The 19,948-nt window shown below is 43.4% G+C and overlaps 1 protein-coding gene across 2 annotated transcripts in view; it reads left to right on the top strand.

Moving 5' to 3' along the window:
• Nucleotides 1-15,219, top strand: part of ARAF (A-Raf proto-oncogene, serine/threonine kinase) — a 52,217-nt gene extending 36,998 nt beyond the window's left edge. For both annotated transcript variants that reach the window (XM_040324374.1, XM_040324375.1), the window contains 9 exons: nt 3,254-3,281; nt 3,756-3,874; nt 3,982-4,184; nt 4,299-4,475; nt 6,971-7,017; nt 7,838-7,956; nt 8,048-8,179; nt 10,908-11,042; nt 13,958-15,219. In XM_040324374.1, coding sequence (XP_040180308.1) covers nt 3,254-3,281; nt 3,756-3,874; nt 3,982-4,184; nt 4,299-4,475; nt 6,971-7,017; nt 7,838-7,956; nt 8,048-8,179; nt 10,908-11,042; nt 13,958-14,098 — 1,101 coding nt within the window. In that variant the 3' untranslated portion in view covers nt 14,099-15,219. The remainder of the gene's footprint in view (nt 1-3,253; nt 3,282-3,755; nt 3,875-3,981; nt 4,185-4,298; nt 4,476-6,970; nt 7,018-7,837; nt 7,957-8,047; nt 8,180-10,907; nt 11,043-13,957) is intronic.
• Nucleotides 15,220-19,948: the final 4,729 nt, after the last annotated feature.

The following is a 19,948-nucleotide window of genomic DNA, read 5'->3' as shown; positions in this document are numbered from 1 at the left end:
CCATACTCTGCAATACCCCCCCCATACTCTGCAATACCCCCCCCCATACTCTGCAATACCCCCCCCCATACTCTGCAATACCCCCCCCCATACTCTGCAATACCCCCCCATACTCTGCAATACCCCCCCAATACTCCGCAATACCCTCAATACTCCAATACCTTGCAATACGTCGCCTATGGGGATTTTTAAGTAGCAACGTTTGGCGCAATTTCACGAGCGTGTGCAATTTTGAAGGGTGACATGTTGGGTATCTATTTACTCGGCGTAACTTCATCTTTCATATTATGCAAAAACATTGGGCTAACTTTACTGTTTTTTTTTTTTTTTAAGCACAAAACTGTTTTTTTTTTAAAAACGCGCGTTCAAAAAATTGCTGCGAAAATACCGTGCAAGATAAAAAGTTGCAACAACCGCCATTGTATTCTCTAGGGTCTTTGAAAAAAAAGCATATATAATGTTTTGGGTTTCTATGTAATTTTTTTAGCAAATAAATGATGATTTTTACATGTAGGAGAGGAATGTCAGAATTGGCCTGGGTGCTCCAGAACGCCTGATGGTGCTCCCTGCATGTTGGGCCTCTCTATGTGGCCACGCTGTGTAAAAGTCGCACACATGTGGTATCGCTATACTCGGGAGGAATAGCAGAATGTGTTTTGGGGTGTAATTTGTAGTATGCATATGCTGTGTGTGAGAAATAACCTGCTAATATGACAGAAACTAGATTTTTTTTTTTTTTTTTACAGAATTTTCAGTCTTTTTTCTTTTATAGCGCAAAAAATAAAAACCGCAGAGGTGATCAAATACCACCAAAAGAAAGCTCTATTTGTGGGAAAAAAAGGACAAAAATTTCAGATGGGTACAATGTTGTATGACTGAGTAATTGTCATTCAAATTGTGAGAGCACCGAAAGCTGAAAATTGGTCTGGTGATTAAGGGGGTTTTCGTGCCCAGTGGTCAAGTGGTTAAAGAAAACTCATATGAAGCTTTGAAATATTGTAGGCCATTTGCACCCACCAAAATCTGTCCGAAAAACTGTTAGGTAGCTGTGCCCTCTGCTGTCTTTTTTTTTTAATTAGAATGCTCTAAATGGATACTCCTACCCACCAGCACAGGAGAAAGCATTCTCCTTGTTTAAACCCCTGTGCATGCGCAGTGTGTTCACATTCTCTCTCACGGCAACAGTGCTGTCAGAGATGGAAAGCGTGCAAGAGAGAGTTAAAACAAAAAGAAAACGCTCTCTCCTGTGATGCTGGGATAAAGTGTCCCGTTGTAAACCCTTACATATACACAGTGAAGTGACTGACCTCGGGTGATACATAAAGATGAAACAAATCCTTCTACATAAGTTGTATCTGTTTATCTGCAACATTTTCTACATCCGTTCATAGTGCTGAATTTATAAAGCGTGCCTGAGCTGTCAGAAAAATGAGGCGGAGAGCTAAAATTACACACTTCCGAGCTCAGTGAGGAGAACTTTGAGAGCTGATTGGACGGAAGAAACACACCCTCCACATGGAGCACAGGAACAATCGGCTGGAGGTCCCACCCCATCACCATTTTTCTCTTTGGTGTCGGGAGAACTTGTCAGAAGTAATTTATAATGATAGCAGAGGAAGAAGGCAGCAGATTGAAACAACACTTCGTGCTCTGGAGTGAGACAAGTACACACTATAGAGCAGTGGTCTCAAAGTACCGGCCCGCGGGCCATTTGCGGCCCGCGGACCAGTTATAAATGGCCCGCAGGCAGGGTGGAAGTGGGGGGAGCAAAAAAAAATAAAACATTTTTTTTTTGTGAGCTGGCGCCATCTGGTGGTGAGCCGTTGGTATTACAAGTTATTACCACCAGATGTGTAAGCTGGCGCCATCTGGTGGTGGCCGTTGGTATTACAAGTTAAGCATTACAAGTTAAACAGCAATTCTAATGTCATTTTACACTATTTTCACTGCCATATTCTTCCCTCTAATTAGAACCCCCAAACATTATATATATTTTTTTATCCTAACACCCTAGAGAATAAAATGGCGATCGTTGCAATACTTTCTGTCACGCCGTATTTGCGCAGCGGTCTTACAAGCGCACTTTTTTGGGAAAAAATTACACTTTTTTTTTTTTTTTATTAAAAAATAAGACAACAGTAAAGTTATTCCCATTTTTTTTTTAATATTATGAAAGATAATGTTACGCCGAGTAAATTCATACCCAACATGTCACGCTTCAAAATTGTGTCCGCTCGTGGAATGCCGACAAACTTTTTTACCCTTTAAAATCTTCATAGGCGACGTTTAAAAAAATCTACAGGTTGCATGTTTTAAGTTACAGAGGAGCTAGAATTATTGCTCTCACTCTACCAATCGCGGCGATACCTCACATGTGTGGTTTGAACACCGTTTACATATGCGGGCGCTGCTCACGTATGTGTTCGCTTCTGCGCGCAAGCTCGTCGGGACGGGGTGCGTTTTCTGGCTCCTAACTTTTTTAGCTGGCTCCTAGATTCCAAGCAAATTTGTCAAACCCTGACTTACACCAGTGCTGGTGGTAATAATGTGTTCGCTGACACCAGTACTGTTGTTTTTGTAGTTTGAAAGTTTGCATGCGGCCCCCCATGGCATATGAAAACTTGTCTTGTGGCCCTCAGGTAATTTGAGTTTGAGACCCCTGCTATAGAGGGATATGATATGCTTTGTTCATATTTCATGTCTGAGGTTTACAACCACTGGAAAGAGTACAGGGCACAGTTACCGGTAGGAGCTTCTCGCCCAGGCTTCATGCAGCTATGAAGGTGTGACTAAGCACACAATAGCGCTTTTGAACATACTTGGGCCCCTTATGGTGTATTTTATTCATTTTTTTGAAACTTTTTTAAAGGGGAAGTCCTTGCTGTAAGTCACCAGCCAGACTCTTCTTCTTCCACTGCTGCGCTAACTTGCCAAACCTGGAACTGTAAAATTGTACAGCTTGAGTGTTCTTGTTATGAGAGTGCAGATTCCATTCAGATGATTTTGAGACCTGGTATAGTTTCAAAGAATAGGCCTGATGTGTGGATTTAATTACAAATGCTAGCCTCTGTCTGTTCAAGCATTCGTTTTACCTATAAGAAGACAAGATTGTTTGTGTTCAGTACACTTGTAGATTCACTCTGTGTAGGTAGGGCTTTAAACAAGTACCAAAGACCTTTTGTAACACAGAGGAAGGAGATAAATATTTGCTGATTTCCCTTACACATGTTTGTTTTCTGTCGCATTTGTTCAGGAGGCATTGAGGAGCGTCGCAGTCACTCGTGAGTATCTAATATAAATAAAACACATATTCATTGGCGCCTACTTCCCCTGAACATGTATATGTATCCATCTGCAGCTTCTATATGTCTGCATGCTTTTTTTTTTTCAAACGTGATCCTTCGCACCCTATTTCTGAGTCCCTCCTGAAACCTGTCTCTTTGTGCTCTTTGGAAATCCTCCTGTGCAGAACATTTTCAAATCGGTTCTTCATTCAAGTGAAAACCTTGCAACGCATCTTCCTTATGCTCTCCCATTTATACTGTTTCCAAGCTTTGTGTGCTTTTTGACCCATCGCTGATTCTCCCCATCTCCTCTTCTGTGTAGCATGTCATTTTTATCATGTACTCATGTGTGTATATTTAGCATATTTCAGTGCTGCTACATATTCCAGCCACTTTTGCATGATCGCAACAAAAGAAGAATAAACATAGTTGGCATCTCTTTTTATATCCTTGTGTCCTGTATTGTTGTAGCTCGGGATGGGACCCCGAAGACTGGAGTTCCTCTTGGGAGTAAATCTCCTCCAGCAAAGTCACCTGTTGAGACTCCAAGAGAGAGAAAGACTTCTGCATCAGATGAAAAGAAGAAAGTGGTGAGTGATCTGGCCTATCGGGACTTGGAGCTCTAGTAATACAATGGGTGAATGAGGAGTGATTGATATCAGTAGTGTTACCAAACCTTGTTTTTGGCCCTCTATAGAAATCCCTGGGATACCGAGATTCCAGCTACTACTGGGAAGTGAACTCCAGTGAGGTGGTGACGCTGAAACGCATTGGAGCAGGCTCCTTTGGCACAGTTTTTCGTGGCAAGTGGCATGGCGACGTGGCTATCAAGATTCTCAAAGTAACAAATCCAACATCCGAGCAGATCCAGGCCTTTAAGAATGAGATGCAGGTTCTGAGGTGGGTGAGCAGAGGTGGCAGTGACTTGAAAGGATCAGAAAAAAAATTGTACTAAAGATAACTTTTTTTTTTTTTCGCCTTGGCTAACCTCCTTTCCCTTATTTTCCTGCACAGGAAGACCCGTCATGTCAACATTCTGCTTTTCATGGGCTTTATGACAAAGCCTAACTTTGCAATAATCACCCAGTGGTGTGACGGGAGCAGTCTGTACCGCCATCTGCATGTACTTGAGACTAGATTTGACATATTTCAGCTTATCGACATCGCTAGGCAAACAGCACAAGGGATGGAGTAAGTGTAGTTAATAGTCCGTCACATGGAAAACAGAAATGTGTTCTCTGCCCTTCATATGTTCCGGTTTCTAATTTGTTTCTCATATGCACAAAATGTTTAGTCTGTGTCCTGTACATGGTTCATCTTTCATAAGTTTTGCACGATATTGTAATTTTTCGCGTTTCACCTGTATAGCTTTTGTGCTATACAGGTGAAACGCGAAAAATTACAATATCGTGCAAAAGTTCATTTATTTCACTAATGCAACTTAAAAGGTGAAATTAATATATGAGCTAGACTCATTACATGCAAAGCAAAATAGTTCACCCCATGATTTGTCATAATTGTGATAATTATGGCTTACAGCTCATGAAAACCCCAAATCTACAATCTCAGAAAATTTGAATATTGTGAAAAGGTGCAATATTCTAGACTCCGTGTCCCACTCTAATTATCTAATTAAGCCATAACACCTGCAAAGGGTTCCTGAACCTTTAAATGGTCTCTCAGTCTGGTTCAGTAGGAATCGCAATCATGGGAAAGACTGCTGACCTTACAGTTGTTCAGAAAACCATCATTGACACCCTCCATAAGGAGGGAAAGACTCAAAGGGTAATTGCAAAAGAAGTTGGATGTTTCCCAAAGTGCTGTATCAAAGCACATTAATAGAAAGTTATGTGGAAGGGAAAAGTGTGGAAGAAAAAGGTGCACAAGCAGCAGGGATGACCGCAGCCTGGAGAGGATTGTCAGGAAAAGGCCATTCAAAAGTGTTGGGGACTTTCACAAGGAGTGGACTGAGGCTGGAGTCGGTGCATCAAGAGCCACCACACACAGACGGATCCTGGACATGGGCTTCAAATGTCGTATTCTTCTTGTCAAGCCACTCCTAAACAACGTCAGAAGCGTCTTATCTGGGCTAAAGGAAAACAGACCTGGTCTGGTGCTCAGTGGTCCAAAGTCCTCTTTTCTGATGAGAGTAAATTTTGCATCTCATTTGGAAACCAAGGAGCCAGAGTATGGAGGAAGAATGGAGAGGCACACACTGCAAGTTGCTTGAAGTCCAGTGTGAAGTTTCCACAGTCTGTGTTGATTTGGGGAGCCATGTCATCTGCTGGTGTTGGTCTACTGTGCTTCATTAAGTCCAGGGTCAATGCAACCGTCTACCAGGAGATTTTGCAGCACTTCCTTCTGCAGACGTGCTCTATGGGGATTCTGACTTCATTTTCCAGCAGGACTTGGCAACCTCCCCCACACTGCCAAAAGCACCAAAACCTGCTTCAGTGACTGTGGGATTACTGTGCTTGATTGGCCAGCAAACTCGCCTCATCTGAACCCCATAAAAAATCTATGGGGCATTGCCAGAGAGAGATGAGACATGAGACCGAGCAATGCAGAAGGCCACTATTGAAGTATCCTGGTCTTCCATATCACCTCAGCAGTGCCACAGACTGATAGCGTCCATGCCACGCCGCATTGAGGCAGTAATTGCTGCAAAAGGGGCCAAAACCAAGTGCTGAGTACATATGCATGCTTATACTTTTCAGAGGTCCGATATTCTATGTACAATCCTTGTTTTGATTGCATGTAATATTCTAATTTTCTGAGATTGTGGATTTGGGGTTTTCATGAGCTATAAGCCATAATCATCACAATTATGACAAATCATGGCTTGAACTATCTCATATATTAGTTTCACCTTTTAAGTTGCATTAGTGAAATAAATGAACTTTTGCACGATATTCAAATTTTTCAAGTTTCACCTATACATCCTCCAGTATGTGCAGGGCGAAACAAGATTATTTTTTGTTTTTGGATGTTTTTCATCAAACTATTACAACCAGACTGATGAGGAAATTAGAATCGCACACCAGACGGTTATATATTGGGTGTAGTTGGTCAATCTCTAGATTTTAACTCCCCTTTCACACGAGCGGTCCGATAGAACCCTCAATTCTCCTCCTATGGAATGGTGGACATATACAAGCTTGTGTGCGTTTTTACACCCACCTACCTGTTATCTGATCCAATCCAGCAAAAAACGAAAGGGGATCTGTTCCCCTCTATCTGGCTATATCGTATCAGAGGGCAGTCCGATGTAAACAAATCGGTTGTTAAGAGAACTTTGTCTGTGTCTGCTGAGAAAAACCGATCCGGCCCCTGTGAAAGGGGCCTTTTTTCTTGGATACTCCAACTGTGAGATCTGCCATGTTAAAACACTTTTCTAATTCACCTGAAAGTTGTCCCTGCTGATCTTTGTCTGTTCCAAAAATGTTGTCTTCCCATCATCGGTGTCATTGGTAGGAAATACAAGCATCATAAATAAGATTATTTACACATAATCACAATATTGTAAACGACATTTGCATCGGGAAGGGGGAAATGTTTGTAAAATAATGAAAAAAGTGATCCTAGCAGAGCAGGTAGTTTCTTTGGGCCCCAAAGTGTTGTGTGTGTTGGATATTAGTATGACCTGGTCTCCTCCTTTTCTTATTATGATTTTCTTTTCTTCCTAGTTATCTTCATGCTAAAAACATCATTCATCGAGACCTGAAATCCAACAGTATCCTGTAATCTGATAAAGAAGTGACTGCATGACCAATGTTTAGTATACTTTGGGTAACATTTGTAATTCTATGTGTTGCCACTAGAGGTAGATACAGTACATCTGTGAACAAATAAAGAATTTTCTCATGGGAAATAGGCCTTTCTATTCTCAAAAATTAGTACAGGATCTACTCCTGCTGGGTTAAACTAAAAAAATATTTATCTTTGGAGGGAAGGAGTAAATGGGACGGCTAGAGAGGTTTGAAGAGGAAAGTAGTAGTAATTGAGAAAAGTCTATGGTCAAGCTGGAAAACTTTAAAGTGACTTAAAAGGCTCAAGTTTTTTTTTTAATCTTCATGTATTCTATGCATAAGGGTAAAAAAAAAACTTCTGTGCGCAGCTCCAGCGATGTGCATGAGAGCCTCTGCTCTCTTAGGACTCTCCCTCCCTCATTGACTGAAACAGCAGTGGGAGGCATTGGCTCCCACTGCTGTCAATCACAGCCAGTGAGCCAACGAAAAGAGGGGGGGGGGGGTAGGGCCGAGACGTGGCTCGGTCTGAATGGATACGCAGAGCAGCGGCTTCGGAGCGGGCCTGCTCTTGGGTGCCCCCACAGCAAGCTGTTTGCTTTGGGGGCATTTGGCAGGAGGGCAAAAACCACTGCACAGAGCAGGTAAGTATGACATGATTTTTTTTTTTTATAAACCTGCCTTTAATACCACGTTAAGATGACGGTATGAAAGATTCTGCTTTAAGAGCAGACTGCTATGTAGCATGCATCATAACTGGCAAGTTCCTTCCAGAGCTATCATTTTTACCTTAACCCTCTGGAAAAGACATCTTCCTCCACGAGGGACTTACTGTAAAGATTGGTGACTTTGGGCTGGCCACAGTGAAGACTCGGTGGAGCGGATCTCAACCGGTGGAGCAGCCCAGTGGTTCCATCCTATGGATGGTAAGTCTTTACAACTTCTGACCTTTCTACCTGCATGCTTTGTTCCTGAAGTATTCGTTTGCTCACATTTTGTATATGGTGTTTTTACCAGGCACCGGAGGTGATAAGGATGCAGGAGACGAGTCCGTACACCTTTCAGTCTGATGTGTATGCATATGGAGTTGTCCTGTATGAACTGATGGCTGGTTTGTTACCGTACTCGAATATAAATAATAGAGATCAGGTAAGACGGGACCTGTAACTCTTAGCTTTCATCTCTGTCATTGCAACCTTGTAGAGTTGATATGATGTAGTAGGCACAAAGCTAGGGAAAATTTAAAAGTTCCAAAACGTTAGCTCGATGCGTTATGTAATCCTTTCATGTAACAAATGTAATTAATAAACAACCATTATCGTAGGAAACATTTTTTTTTTCTTAAAAACAAATTGCATTTAGACTTGTCTCCCAAGCCAATGTTTTTTTTGTATTATTATTTTAAGAGTAATCCACTGAACCAATCATGTCAGGTTGAAGCACTTTTAATTCTGTGTAGGGAACAAGTCTGTTTAGTCTGCCATAGTTGGTGTTCTGTGTAATAAAGTGGAATTGGTGGGTCTGCTTCTTGAAGTCTGCTGATGCATCACCAAGGAGGGATGAGCTCAGGTGTGTTTAAAACCTATAACAACAAAACCTGGGGAATGCCCAGGGAAAAACCAAGCCTACTTACCGGCCAGCTCGCAGAACAACCAATTAACCTGTCTAACAGTATGCGTTAAAAATAGGGGTTTTGTCCTCATGCATTTGCAAACGCATGCGTGAGCCACAGAGCCGCGCCAAGGCACCCTGTAATCTGTGGTCCTAACACTAAATAATGAGTGTCCCCACAATGGAGGCACATGCATTCTAATGGATAGATAGGGGCAGGTGGACTGAAGGGGAGCTACCCCTCCTTAAAGGTGCAGGAGCACACCAAACACCCAGCATGTAGCACAATGGCTGCAAAGGTGTTGGTGTGCTGCTGGACCAATACAAGCACCACAGGTGAAACATAAACGTGTCCACCGCCCCATCAGACTAGGTGTTTGAAACCTAGTCTGAACCCACTGAAGCCAATTTACCCAGAAGCGGTCAACTGCACGCTGCCAATCATCTGCAGTCGAGGCATTCCCTGCGACACATATACACAGCCCTTGTATATCCAACTGCATGGTGGAGAATGCCCCGGCCCCAGATGATTGTTTCAGGCTGGCTTGCTTGCGTGGGTTTAAACTAGGATCCAAACATGCAAAGCTCATTCCTGACTACCAGTTGCGCTCTAACCTCTGAGCAGGTTTCAGTATGATTGGTAGATTGGAAGAAGAGCTTTTTAACACTGACACTTCTTGTATTTTAGTGAATGCAAGGAGTCTGCAGTGTTAGAAACTGCTGCCCTGCACCACAAACTGGGGTTCCCAGATTACCAATCAGAAATATTGTGGTGGAAAAATGCACTAAAACAGTGCCTGTATGAAAAATACTGGGCAGGTTAGCTTTGCTCCCTGTATGTATTACAAAGCTTCATTTTCATCTGACTAGAGATTTTTTTTAACAGACATTTCCATGTTAATGTGCAAAAAGCTTTGGTGTTCTGTAACTCCCTTAAATGTTAAATAAGAGCACCATTCCAGAAAAAATAATAAATGCACATATTTTTGGCAGAAAAAAAAATGTGCATTTTTTTTCTGCTGGAGCCTTCAAAGATCCGTGATCAGTGGAACAGGATGCAATGTCAGACTTCTGCAAACAAACCCTGCAGCTTTCTGCCCATACCTTCATACGGACTGTCTATTGAAAGCTGCATGGTTTGTGAATGAACTACGGGACTACTTATCAGTACCCTCACAGTTCATTCAGAACTACAAGCTTTCAGTCACGATGGCTGATGGTATTTGTAGTTCCTTCATAGGAAACTGGGAATAAATGACAAAGCACCACAAGGCCACGCAGTTTTTAAATTGTGACAGCGGGTGCCAGGGGCATACCTAGAGCATTTAGTACCCGGGGCGGATCCTATATCTGGCACCCCCACACCTTAAAATGTAAAAACACCTCACTGTGCCCTCTGCATACCTCTGCATCCTTCAATATCTGTTTGTCACTACTGTGTACCTTTCGCCACAGCTGCACCTCTGGACCCCTTTACATTACCTAGCCCCTTGCACCTAAGGACTTCTTTACATTACACTGCACCCTACACCTCTGGACCCCTTTACATTACACTGCACCCTACACCTCTGGACCCCTTTACATTACACCCTACACCTCTGGACCCCTTTACATTACACCCTACACCCCTTTACATTACACTGCACCCTACACCTCTGGACCCCTTTACATTACACTGCACCCTACACCACTGGACCCCTTTACATTACACAGCACCCTGCACCGCACCTTGCGCCTCTGGACCCCTTTACATTACACTTCACCCTACACCTCTGGACCCTTTTACATTACACTCCACCCTACACCACTGGACCCCTTTTTAGTTGTCTCTCCGTCTGTAACAGAAGTCCCCACACAGCCCAAGAATAAACTGCAGGAAGCCTGGCACATGATATATGGCACCCCCAACAAGAAGTTGAACTTCACAGAAAACCTTACTTATGGTGTAAAAGTCCCCCTTCCACCTAGAACTAATTTTAAGTACAGCAGCCGATAAAAACGTACGTTTCGCTTTTTTCTCTGTCAATCTTCCCTGAATGCTGTTATTTTGATTTGCTGGTTAGGAGCCTTGTTATGCCTATATTTGTATTTGTGTACAAAATCACCTTTTTAGGTGGAAGCTGAAATTAATACACAATCCTTGTCCAAGTTCATCCTTAAATGAAGGGTGGATAGTGGTGTTCATAACTCTGGGGTGATGTAGGAATGGCTTTTTGAGTGAAATTATAATGAAGTGAACTTGCATCATTCTTTTTTTTTTTTGCAGATCATTTTCATGGTCGGTCGTGGTTACCTCAGTCCTGACCTCAGCGACGTGCCCAACAACTTTCCCAAAGCCATGAGACGACTTCTATCAGATTGCATTAAATTCAAGAGAGAGGAGAGGCCTCTGTTCCCACAGGTGAGCTGCTATTTTCCTTCAACACCTCGACTGACAAGCACAGTAGTGGACAGCAGTGTTCACTTGTAGCACAGAAGCCATTTGTGTAAAAACATATTTGAGATGGATTTACGATACAATGCTTGGAGAAGATTGCACTGAATTCTTAGGCATTGGTCTTAAGAAAATCCTGCTTTTAAAGGCACTTGGCATTTTTTCAGCCTGTAAAAGCACCTCTATATATAAGCCTATCTGTCCGTGCGCACACACTGACACTTACAGGCTTATTAAAAAAGGATGTTTTACAGGGTAAAAAAAAAAAAAAACTCCCAGGAGAGGAACTGAAGAAACTCTGAACGTGCCTAAACGCTAGATGCATTTAGGTGTGTTTGTGCGTTAATGCAATCCAATGGCCAGAATAAAATAATATTCTGGCCAATGAAATCCAATAATGCTCAAACGCTTGATACACCTAAATGCATCTATACGCATGTGCAATCTATGGCTGCAAGTGTGTTTTAAGCAGCTTTTCTCTTGTCAGGAGTTCTGGCATTCAGAGGGGCTAAACAAGGCATCCTGTGTGCATGAGGCCTGAGGTCTTATGCACACAGATGGTGAGAGGTAGCAAATATGATCAGTGTAAAATTTTTGACTTTTTTTCCATACCTGGGGTGCCACAAACAGCCTACCATACAAGTGCATGGCAGTGAACACGGATGCTTCTGTACACTGGCATTTACCTGAACATGCCTGTACAATATGTTTTCCATACGCGGAAGTCTGCACATGTAAATGTCACTGGTAGGGAAGGGGTTAACACTAGTCAAGGGGTTAAATATGTTCCCTCGGTGTGTTTCTTACTGTGGGCGATGTGACTTGCTAGAGGAGAAGCCAGATCGCTGTTCCTAGCTAGTAGGAATAGACGATCTGTCTCTCCTCTCCTGACAGAACCGGGATTTGTGTGTTTACACGCACAAATCCCGGGTTCTGTCTCTCGTGCCTGTGGTCATCGCGACCGCCTGCCACGTGCATCAGCCCCCCTGCCATGCAGCGGGAGCACACACCTTCTCTAGCTGTTTAAAGGGCCAATGTCCCTGACGTCCAGCAGGATAAGCCATGATTGCGGCAAACGTTGATGTGGTGTGTCATTCTGACATAGCGCATCACCAATCTCGGTAAAGAACCTCTGATGTAGGCTCTTTACCATGTGATTGGCTGTGTCCAATTTACACTACAGTGCCCCATTAATGTACTGAGGACTGCTCTGTAAAAGAGGCACTGTGATGTAAAAGGGACTACTCTGTAATGGGGGGTAATGTAAGGGGGGGCTATCATATAAAGGGGACTGCACTGTGAAGGGGCACTGTAATGATTACAGTGCAGTCCCCTTTATATTACAGTGGCCATAGCAATCACAACCTCCATCACAGTGCCTCTGCAGTCTACCCCCCCCCCTTTCTTTTCTCCCCATTCTAATCTCTGCTTAGGCCTCCTACCTTGGGCAGGGGCTATGATTAGTCCGTGTGGCCTCTCCTGGCTCTCCCACCCAGCCGACGAGGTCATTCTGTCAGCAGGGCAGGGAGCGGGGGGAGCTTTCCATTCCAATCTGCATCTCCTCCAGGCGGAGGGATCGAGAGAGGACACACGGGCATGCCTGTGTTCCGTCAGAATGGCGTTGGTCTGTGGCCCTGGGGTTGGGCCATTCCTATGGAGCCCTGAAGATACCTTTCGGGGTATGCCAACTATGACGGGCATAACCTGGACCCTGAATGGGACCAGCAACGTGGACAAAGTTTTTTTTATGTACCTTTTTTTTAAATGTCGTGTCTTGGCTGTATGTGTCTTGTTAGATCATTACTTGGATCTGTTGTACACACTCCATTATATCCTTTTATCCTACACGACATGCCTGAATGCTAACTAAACAAGCGGTTTTGAAGACATATTGGATAATCTGTAATCTTTATTTTTTTCCCCTAGTTATTGTCAGGTTTTATTCAGCCATATAGGTAACATTATTATATTGTTTATTTAAATGTGTTTTATTAGACCCTTATTTACATTGTGAACCTCTTATTTTTCTACAAGGCTCCTGAGCCTAATTCTGAACCATTTTCTCAACCCTTTTGGTTGATCCTACATCCATCTTGTACCAGTCTTCACTGACCTTGTACTGTCTGGGTCAAATCTTGACATCATTCCTTTTTACATTTTTCCTTCATTACATAATTTGTCTGCGTCTCGTTCCATGTTCAGGAGCATACTTTTATTAGCACGCCTCCATGAGATTTCTCTCTGGTTCTGCTGGTTGACTCTTTGAAGGTAGCCTGTGCCTTCTTTTCTTCACTCTGGGTCACTTGCATCAACCTGTATAAAGGAAGTCTGTCATTGGGAGAAACGTACAGCTGCCCTTGCTGAATTCTTCTTTTGAGAATGCTGGTGGGGTTTATAGCTGCCATGTTGACGTAGAACAAGTTATAACTTCTGATGGACTTGTTCTGGTTAAGTGACTATGCGTACGGAGGTCAAAGGGTCAGCATAATAGCCAGCCAAGTAGCATTTTGGAAAATCTAGCACCTGTGTTCCGTTTTGGGGGAAATTGCCACTTCCTTTCAGGACAGGAAGTCTGGGGGGGGGGGGGGGGGGGGAAAATTTTTTGTAGAAAGCTATAGAGTTAGGATGGCTGACAATTTTTTATTACTTCAGAAAGTGAGGAATAATCTCCCCAATAGTGTCATGGGCAGAAGCAAAACCCTGACAGAAGTGTTAGCCTTTTCCCAGTCTATCCAAAGCTAAAGAAAAATCTGCATTGAAGTTCAGCTTTTATGAATAAGATATTTACAATGTTATTTAAAACATTTTCTGGTGGCGGCATTGGAACAGCCTATGCCTTTTTGTATTATAGACTGATTTTTGTATTGTTATTTGCTTTTCAGATCCTTTCCTCTATTGAGCTGCTCCAGCGTGCGCTCCCCAAGATTGAGCGCAGCGCATCTGAACCATCTCTGCATCGGGCTGTGAACTCTGAGGACCTCAATCCCTTTCTGATTAACACTTTCCGCCTTCTTCCACACTGACGGGAGAGCACTCTGTACACAGTTTATCACCTTTCTATTTCCGGATTGTCGTCTATGAATCTGGCCTCTGTATTCCAACGTTCAACATTTGGGCTCATGTGGTTTCTCTTCTTGATGCAACTTTACACTCCCTGTTGAATGTTCAACTCTGTCCTTTCTATGCCCCTGCAAATTAAAACCACTGTTATGAAGTTGATTTGCCTCCTCCCCCTACTCAGGCACGGTCAGCCTGAAGACCTCTTCCCAGTCTTCCAGTTCATTCAATTCCTTGCACGAGATCCTCTGTAGCTGAATGTAGGGAAAAAACTGAGCTGTTTTATCCGTTTGTCACGAAGATGTGATAACACTGAGGCGCTTTTTTAATCTCTCATCATGTGAATGCAAGTTTTTGGCCATTTAAATTACAACTCCTAGTCTCTAGTGATACTGTGGTATGTGTGGAAACTGCGCATTCCAAATTATGTTGGGAGGTTAAACGTGGCGCTTTGCATGACATCAGGGGACACATGTGCCTTCCAGCAATTGAAGAAAAAGGAGCAACTGCAACCTGATATGGTAAAAAAAAATGTTTTTAATAGTTGAGAATGATACAGCCCCATTAATTTTTATTCTGTATCAAAACAGAAGTGGTAATCTGACTTAAGAATCAATTTTACTCTTGTAACTGATTTTAAGATCTTGAACACAAAAACCATCATCGGTCTTGAAGATATTTATTGCCTAGCTGAAGACGTGCCTGATGTTGTTTTAAATCTCCAGCAACTTATTTTTTTCAATGAATTGGAGAATTTTCTTTACAACTGATCGTGGAAACTTTAGAGCAGGAACAGAAACCTGTGTACCTGTAGCTGTCTAAAACGAAAAGTCTTGGTTTACCCATACTAAGATTCACAGTTCTTCAACAGCTAGAATATGGATCTTTCAAAGATGTTGTATGCCATCAGCCTTTACCTGCTGCACTGTCTTCTCAGGTGAGAATCTTTGTCGGGGACAAAACAGTTAAATTAAAGTGATGCTTGAGAAACTGTTGGGTGAGGGAACATACAAATCTTAATTGCATTTGAATATAAGGATGTATAATATATATAGTTTTAAATAAAATATGTTTGGTGTAAAAAAAATAAGGCCTCTGTCTTTTTAATCAGGGGACAAGCCCCTAAGTACACCCTCCGTTCCCCATAATTCCCATATAAATCGGGGACTGTTAACATTCCTGTATATTCTAGAGATCCCCTGTTTGTTTGTCCCCCCCTTGGTCAACCAATCTTTCCCATGGATTTAACCTACTAGCCGAGTGAAGGAATTCTATGAAGTGTTGGAGCTGTCTGTATCTCCAGCCATCCCATGGTGTTGTACCATATTTTTATCGCAGCTCTGCTAATCAACAAAGGGCGTTTGCTTTTAGGACATCTTTTAATCTCAATCAGTCCGAGTGTGTCCATTTTAAGTACAGTTTATTATCATTCCCTGGGAGGAAAATAATTTCCCATCAATGGGCTATTGTATTGCCCTGTCATACCCTTGAGTACCATATCCCATGCTCTTAATGTTTTTGTTGTAATTGGAGCCATTTCTCTAGGAAGACCTCTATATTTCCTTGGAATCCAGATAATCTGGCCTAGGGTGACTTTACACATATTGTCTTGCAATGATACCCATTTTTTATGTGGAACATTATGAACCCAGTCTACCATTCTCAGTACTGCTGCTGCTGCATGGTATTTCTGAAGATCTGGGAGGAGCACCCCCCATTAGGGGTGCAACGGATCAAAAAAACTCACGGATCGGATCGATCCTTGGATCAGGAGTCACGGATCGGATCATTTTCGGATCAGCGCAAAAAAAAAAAAAAAAGGGTGTTTTCATTGGTCCAAAAAAAAAAAATGTGTGTGTGTGTGTATATGTATGTATGTATGTGTATATATATATATATATATATATATATATATATATATATATATATATATATATATATATATATATATATATATATATATACACACACACATACATTTCAGGGGTGGATTAAAGAGGAAGCAGGTGAGGCTGTTTGGGACTTGTTAAAAGTACAATCTTGATGTTTTTACAGAAAATATATATATATATATATATATATATATATATATATATATATATATATATATATATATATATATATATTTTCTGTAAAAACATCAAGATTGTACTTTTAACAAGTCCCAAACAGCCTCACCTGCTTCCTCTTTAATCCACCCCTGAAATGTGCTCTTCCCCCCCCTCCTCTCACACCAGTGCTTCTCTGCTAATATTCCCTCTCCATGTCGGCTTGCCAGAGCCCAGTGCACAGCGTGACACGCCTCCCCGGGGAGGCGTGTCACGCTGGGCTCTGGCAGCAGACTGGCCGCCGCTCCGGAGCTAGGCCGAACCCGGGGACTTTCCTAGGCCTAGGCTCCGGAGCGCTCCGCGGATCGCGGGGTGTGCCGATCCGAACGGGGTGGCCCGTTCGGATCACGGATCGGTGACGATCCGTTGCACCCCTACCCCCCATTATCTTAGATCTACTCATTTTATAGAAAATACGGCTTCCTCTTCTATTCCATACACATTTCTGCAGTAGGGATCTAATCATTTTAAAATGGGCCCCTGGGATATTAATCGGAAGGCTTTGAAAGAAGTATAGGGCTTTCGGGGGGATCGTCATTTTGATTACACTTATCCTACCAAGCCTCGACAATCTATGTGCAGGATATTCTTTCAGGTCTTGTTTAATTTTATTCAAAAGAGGTAAATAATTATCCTGGTATAAATCTGCTGTTGGTACTGATAGAAATACTCCCAGATATTTTAGTCCTTTTTTCCTTCCACACAAAGGGGAAGAGAGCTCCAAGTTCTCTTCTCTCCTTTGGGGGACATAAATATTTTGTATCTCAGTTTTCTCCATATTGATCTTAAAGGGGTTGTAAATGTTCGTTTTTAATTTTCTAAATAGGTTCCTTTTAAGCTAGTGCATTGTTGGTTCACTTACCTTTTCCTTAGATTTTTTTTTTGTTTTCTTTGTCTGAATTTCTCACTTCCTGTGCCTCCTCAGTAAGCTGTTCTGGCTGACTAACCACCGCTCCGATGATGAAGTTTACTGAGGAGAAACAGGAAGTGAGAAATTCAGACAGAAAAAAAACATTTAGAAGGGAAATCGAAGGAAAAGGTAAGTGAACCAACAATGCACTAGCTTAAAGGAACCCATTTAGAAAATAAAAAACAAACCATTACAACCCCTTTAAGGTTCGAAACCGCCCCGTATTCACTAAATTCTTCCAGGATTTCATAATTGCCTCTTATAGATGCTAGGAAGGGTGCTAAGGAAAACGCAAAAAGTAGGGGAGAGAGTGGGCATCCCTGGCACGTCCCATTGTGGAGCCTAAATGTCTCTGACAAAGTTCCATTCACCTGAATTTGGGCCGTAAGGTTGGAATATAAAGCCTCTATCCATCTGAACATTTGTGGACCCAGGCCAAATTTATATAGTGTCTGCAACATATATTCCTAATCTTCCATATCGAAGGCCTTTTCGGTATCTACTGATAAGAAAAGAACAGATCTCTCCCTCGTCTTCCAGGACGGCACGCTGAGAGTAGACTGGTCCACCTGACAGGAAACACAATCAAATACGAGGTTAAAAGGCCCCACCCCTCCCATGTGCCTCAGTTCTTGATTGTGTTTCCCCTACAGCAAAACGTTTTTTATTTTTTTTTCTGCGACCTAAGGCCTGTGGCTGGTGGTCGTCCCGTCCCCCCCCGGAGCCTAGACCGCAGGTACTGTGTGCCTTTGGGTCCAGAGAGGCTTTATGCCTGCCCGGGGGGTGTCCCCTTCCTTCTGGTCCAGGGGGGCTGAATAAGGATATTCCTGCAGAACACCCCCCCTGGACACCGGAGCCTCCTAGGTTAGCGGGCTTCCCTAGTGCTCCGTGGAGGCCATTTTCCTCTCTCCCCCTGCCTTCCCCCCCTACCTTGGAGGCCCGGTTAGAGGCTCCCCCCTCTGGATCCGCCTTCCGCATGGCGAGGATGGCGCCGTGACTAGCTGGGCGCCTTTTGATGACGTGCACGGCGTCTTGACGTCATTCCGCCTCCCACGCGGCAAGATGGCAGCCCCCACCGGATCCAGACGCCACATTTGGCGGGGTGGCTCAGAGCACAGACAGCCGGGGAGAGAGAAGGTCCTGGCGTCCTCACAACATGGAGGAGGGTCGCCCGCTTCCGAATTTGGCTGCAGAGGAGACCGCCAGGGGTGAGTCCTCCTTGTCTTTGGAGGGGTTGCTGTACCGGTCCCCCCACTCTCCTGGGAAGACAGCAGGTGGGGCGCCGGACGTGACGTAGACTGCGGCAGATCTGCGGGGGTCTATGCCCAGAAGTGGGTGCAAATACCTGTCTTAGACAGGTATCCGCTCCCCCCCCCTCCCCTTTGAAAGGTGCCAAATGTGACACCGGAGGGGGGAAGGAATCCAGGTAGCGGAGGCTCCATTTTTGTGTGGACCTCCGCTTTAAGTACCTGTAGGCTGCTGTTTCTCACGCCTTGATTCCTACTTCATACAGCATGTAAAATACAGTGCCGCCTGTCAGGCAATTCTTGTGTCCTTGGGGACTTGAATTTGGTCTTGACTGTCCTTTCAGAGGCCACTTTTTGAACCAATCGGGGGATTCTGTTGGTCCTTTATCTTGCAAAGTAGCCTCTTTGGCTATCACTTCACTAAGTGACGTGTCAGAGTTTCCGGCTCTTTCATGCAAGGAGCCGTTTCTGGTCTCGCATCATAAGGTGATGTTGCGTCCTCCATCCATTTTTTGTCTAGAATGGTGTCTAGGTTTCACTTAAATCAAGACAATGTCTTGTCTTCTTTCTGATCCTCAGTTGGCAGGAGTTAGATCACAGCATACTCTGGAGGTAGTTCTGGCAGGCAGAATTACTTGATTTGTCTTTACAGGTCAGGAATCCTGGTTTGTGCTGCCAGTAGAGCCCAGGATGGGCAGGAGGCACCCAAGTTAACTATTTTCACCAGGTGTGGTGTGGGGGGGGGGGGGCATCTTTGGCCATCTGCCACAAGGTGGCTCAGCATTTGAGGCCATTACATGGTCTTTTTGTTCATACATTCACAGAATTTTACCAGATGGATATCAAAGCCACGGAGGATACTGTTTTGGCCACAGTATGTTTTGGGGCGGCAGGAGTCCTCAGGTGGCAGTTTCTGTGATTGTGTCTCCCTCCCCTCAAGGGCATTGCTTTAGGACATCCCATATAGTCATTATTATGGTTGCTCTGTGTCCCATGATGTACGATAAAGAAAACAGGATTTTTCCGTCATACTTACCTGTAGAATGAAGATGACACTCACAGTGTTGGAGGTGGCTGCGGAGGACTTTTCACCCCCAGACTCCTATACACTTGATGCAGCTTCAAGCAACATGCTTGCTAATGTGGATACGCTCACTTCAGCTCTAATCTGTTGGTACATTGAACACATCGAACCCCCCAGACTGACAATGCTGCTGTCCAAAGGTGTCTGTTGCTCTTTCATCCATAGTGTACTGTAGGTGTTCGAATACAGGAGGTGTTACTGGACAAATTATCAGGTGAAAACAGAGGTAAACCAATACAATTAAAGAGGAACTGCAGTATTCTCACATAATTTGTGATAAAAGCATCTTTGCTATTCTGAAGCTTCCCTCCAACCACTTTGCATATTATTTTATATACTGTGATTCTGTACTTGCCAAATATGCTGCAAAAATTTCAGTCTGGCTGCAACCATTTTAACTGTGGGCAGCTGATGTTGCTGCCTGTTCACTTCCTGGTTTTACACAGACACACAGGAGGCACATCTGC

This window comes from Rana temporaria, chromosome 9 (assembly GCF_905171775.1).
Source record: "Rana temporaria chromosome 9, aRanTem1.1, whole genome shotgun sequence".
Lineage (NCBI taxonomy): Eukaryota > Metazoa > Chordata > Amphibia > Anura > Ranidae > Rana > Rana temporaria.
This window is presented reverse-complemented; position numbering and strand designations above follow the sequence as displayed.